The sequence below is a fragment of the Cupressus sempervirens genome, chromosome 8 (genome assembly GCF_028749045.1).
Source record: "Cupressus sempervirens isolate cs-2001-9-10 chromosome 8, ASM2874904v1, whole genome shotgun sequence".
Classification (NCBI taxonomy): Eukaryota; Viridiplantae; Streptophyta; class Pinopsida; order Cupressales; family Cupressaceae; genus Cupressus; species Cupressus sempervirens.
In genome coordinates this window covers 160,891,105-160,895,810 of record NC_143125.1, presented here as the reverse complement: position 1 = coordinate 160,895,810, position 4,706 = coordinate 160,891,105, and the positions used below count along the sequence as shown (strand labels likewise).

The following is a 4,706-nucleotide window of genomic DNA, read 5'->3' as shown; positions in this document are numbered from 1 at the left end:
ACAAACCCACTTAATGTGCGAACTAGCGAAATGCCTAATGTCTGTCACATGCACTCAACTGAATTTCACAGGAAGCACACATAGAAGCCTATCTACTCTTCTAGTAGCCATTGGCTTCACCATTTTTGTACTTGAAGAGTTGACTACAGTGACATATTGATATTACATTACCCATCAAGATTGTGTGTCATCTTCCATTATTTGTCAAAACATTGAAAACATGCTACTTGTCTCATTAGATATCATGAATACATTCCACTAACATTGAGATAGTCTCAGCACAAAGGGTTCCTACCGTACGTAATTTAATAGGGTTGAAACTTTACTGTATCAGCCAGATGGCCAAATGTAGCATAAAGAGAATTGGCTTCCATTGTGGTCACTACTCGTCATAAAACATAAATTTGATAAATGGATTTTGAGTGATAAGTACTTTACTGTATAAGCCAGATGGCCAAATGTAGCATAAAGAGAATTGGCTTCCATTGTGGTCACTACTCGTCATAAAACATATATTTGATTATTGGATTTTGAGTGATAGGTATGAAACACTTTTAAGTAAATATTTCTGTTGTCAAAATGATCAATAAAATAGATTTGCTACCTCTTCTTGAAACATACTTCAGGAGAATGCAACAATACATACAAAGCAAGCCCACCATCAAAGAATACAAGTGTACATGCTCATGTATATGCTTCCTAGAGCAATTGTATGGGTTATTATTGTAAGTGTTCTGGGACTCCTCTAGTTTCTACAAGTTGCCCTCCGCAATGGAATTCAGGTGATGACTCCCAACTCTTATTAAAAGGTGTGACAGACAACCAACATTGCCTTATCCTCTGCAATTTGAACAAAATTTCCCTTCCTGTGGATTGAAACACATTGAATAACATTGATATTTTTACTTTACAAAGAATGTGATAAAAAAATCCTCCATGTTGCTGATTTCGAAGTCTAGGGTTCAATCTCCATAGCCTTTTGCAATCAAATTTGCATATAATAGTTCATTCCACGTATCTGGTACCCCAGGAAGACACCAATGACTGCAATCTTGCCTGCGAATGGATGCAGGTCCAGATCCATCGCCTAAATAGTACACTGAAGAGTGGCCGTCCTTTCTCAACTGTGACAAGAATGTTATGTTTAATAATTGTGCATTCTTAAAACCATGAAGTTCCTCCAGTGCTTTGGAAATTATATGATTGCTGCTCCGAAGATGTGGATCATGAAAACCCGATGGGCTAACTGCTGGCTTTGTCTCTAGATGGCAATGCCCACCGGTTTGCCAAGTGCCTCCACTGCATGAGCAGGCGACATGTAAATATACTCCAGCTCCCAATTTCCTTACATGCATGACCTCAAAAGAAAGAAAGGATTGAACGAAGAATTGAGAGGAATGTATATTCAAACCTGAAATGCACTGGAGAATAGGTGCGAAAGAAGATGTGGGTTTTTTCAGGATTTATTTCTTGAGAAATCCAATTCATCACAGTCTTCATAGACCTCTCAAATGCAGTTGACACATCCATCGTCATGTTTACCGTTTCTCCTTCCTGAAAATAGCAACCCCTGTGATATTCTCAACATCAGTTTCAATGCAAAATTGAGGAGCAAAATCTGGAAAGTAGAAATAATCTCTACTATAATTTACTGTTATATTGAAGGAACATTTTTATTTATCAGCTGATTTTCTAGAAAGCTGAACAAATAGCCCAAGAGATTTTTATAGGGATTGAATCTCCAAAACACTTCATCCATTTTAGTATTTGGAATCTAAATGAATTGGACAATAGAATTTAATATGATTTTTCCCTTCATTGTTGAACAAACTTCAGTATGCTTTTTCCCTTCGTAGTGGATCGGAACTGTTCTTGGTATTTTAAATGGACATAAGCTATATAGTTTGTTCTTCATGATTAAGGCCTTAAAAATGATTACAAAATAATTCAAATTCAATAGTTGCAGTGTTCGAATAGAGCAAAAAAATGGCATACCCTCTTAAGGTCTTCTCAAAGTTCCACCAGTGCCCTGTGTTAAATATCAGAATATCTGCATCCTTCCAATGCACAGATTGCCAGTCTAGCAAATGCAGTTTCAGAGTAGTTTTGATTTGAGGAGGTGATTCTTTAGGAGGGCGACCTTGCAAAACTAAAAATGGTGCCCTATAATATTCAACAGTGCAATTGAACTCCTCAAATTTGAAGGATAAATATCCTTTGTGCTTTGAAATGGGACTTCCATTCACCTCATAAATTTGGAGTTTGTTAGGAACTGCCTCTGCTAGCATGCAGATCAATGATTCCCATTGGTTTCTTCCAATTGAATCACCAACAAAGACTACTCGTCGGTTCCGTATCCTGTTTAGCATGTCGGTTGCATTGAACCTGAAATTGCAGGCAAATTAAATTAAATTAAACCCAGTATACCTGCACCCACAAATGTTACTAATCACTCCGAAGACTGAACTGTCTTGAATTCATTCAATCTGCAAAGTAATGGTAATATGGCATGGGAATAAACATCTCTTCAGCCTAAAATTGGCCTAATTCTCATCTAGGCTAATAATTTTCTTGCATGCAATGTGAATTTCCAGCAAAGCTCTCGATTGGACTCACCATAGGAAGCATTAAAAGGAATCTAGCTTCACTTACACTTTACATATATTAAATATATAAAATTTCACAAATATTACTAATTATTCCCAGAATATCTGTTGGACAAACCAAATTGAACTTCAATATTTCATCTTCTGGACGAATAAGAAAAGATGATCTAGTCTAGAACTTAAAATTGAGCATATTAGCCTATTGCATCCATTGAATATGAAATTCTAGAACAGCTCAGATAAGATTTTAACGTTCCTATCTGCAGGAATATGGGATGAAAACTAAACTGACCTTGGAAGGTTGCAGCCAAAAGGTTGCCATCGCCATTTCATATATAACTTATCTGGCCTCCCATTCTCCTGGCACCGAAACCCAGGATCAATGAAAGGGCAACTGGTGGATTCGTAAAGGGGATGCGATTCATCCAAAATCCACGATCCAGTGTAAAGGTCGCACTTACTAAAATTCCGGGAAAACTCTGACCTGGGAACCTCTGAGAAGCTCTTAATATCAATGTTTGTTTGAACAGATGAAGATTTTTTGAAAAAATTGAGCTGCCCATCTTCAGTGGGTAGAAGAAGCCCTACGGAGATTGTCCTGATGTCGAAGTAAATGAAGCAAAAGAATGCCACGATGATCAATCCAAATCCAAATATACTTCCACCGCAAATTTGAGAATCTACTTTACAGTAGAGTCGTTTGAAGCTCTTGGTAGGGCTAAAAGATGAGTCCATGGCTCTATAATACAAAACCCTTGCCGCAGCAGAAAACTACAATTGTAAGTCTCCTTTCCCCAACCCTAAAACCTCTAAAGATATCACAAGCAAGCCATTCTAGAAAATCCCAAATGCGAAAACACCATGAACAAACCATTCGGTGGATTCCAAACCCAGCAAAATATTGTTAAAAGGCCATTTCCTGGAGAAAAAAATCAACACAGGAAATAACCAAAACAATCCGCATGCATATGCATTTAGGTTCTTGATATGAAAGCACCAAACATACCCAAATGGCTTTGCTTCCCTGACCAGCGTTTGTGTGTTCAGAACATACCCATCCTTCACTGCCCCAGAAAAAAATGCATAGCCATAACCATTATTGGCACTAACTATTCACATTTTTGAGCTTTTTGCATTCTACACTAACCTTATGATCCAAAAAGAAATACACCCAAGGATTTACTAAAGATTTCACCCAAAAACCCCCACTAATTTCACTTCAAAAAAGATTCAAAACGGAGTACCCACAATCCAAAGAAGCCCTTTAATCATAACCTCAAGCTCGTACTTTAGCTTCTTTATGATACTCACAGTTCCATTCCCTGAATCGATGCAAGTCACCACATGCTCCTCCAAATAAATATATTTTTCCTCTGGCCTCAATGATGACTGATGCAGTAATCTTGCTTCATGCCCACCATGTTGCTTTCTGTGCAATTCCTTTGGATTGAGGCAACCCAAATGATTGGAAAACAACCGAGAATGATTCCAAGTAAAACCATTATACTGCATTCCATTTTTCTTTTTCTTTTGCCACGATCAAGATATACATGAATTAAATTTCCAGGAAGCATTTGCTGTCTTTCAGTTATCTGAACATGTTTTGCCGTCACTTGCCTTTTCTTCTGATAGTTAAACCTGAGAACTATTTTTACCCTTTGCGATTAATCTGCTTGGTCTCCTTGCTGGAAGTGAAGTGAATGGCATTTAAGGCATAATCAGGATTTGGAGTTATTCGGTCGATTTGATCACTTTATCACTTCAACGTATCGTAGATGACAGATTTAGATTGCCATCTGGTCAAAACAGAACATCTTTGGCTGACTTCTTCCTTCGGTTTTCTTTTTAGTATCTAGGTATATTCACCTTAAACTTGTGGAAAAATACATTAATAAATGATTTATTATTGGATATGGAAGAAAATAATATGTTTTTTTAATGATATTATTTGAAATGGTGGTGCCATTCTATACTTAAGTTTCTTGCATAATAATATAAAATCGTGTAATCTTAAATTGAGTTCTATAGAATACACATTTTTCATGAAAATATATGAATGAGAAAGAATAGAGAAGATTAACCAAACTTATATTTCATTTA

General features: G+C 36.8%; 1 protein-coding gene across 1 annotated transcript; it reads right to left on the bottom strand.

The window, feature by feature from the left end:
- Positions 1–552: 552 nt before the first annotated feature.
- On the bottom strand, positions 553–4,311 carry LOC149542060 (protein trichome birefringence-like 11). The gene is made up of 4 exons (XM_089797102.1): positions 2,899–4,311; positions 1,996–2,385; positions 1,412–1,570; positions 553–1,299 (listed from the first exon to the last, which is right to left on the bottom strand). The coding sequence occupies exons 1-4, from the start codon at positions 3,339–3,341 to the stop codon at positions 963–965; spliced, it is 1,329 nt and encodes a 442-aa protein (XP_089653228.1). The 5' UTR covers positions 3,342–4,311; the 3' UTR covers positions 553–962.
- Between the last annotated feature and the right edge of the window lie 395 nt (positions 4,312–4,706).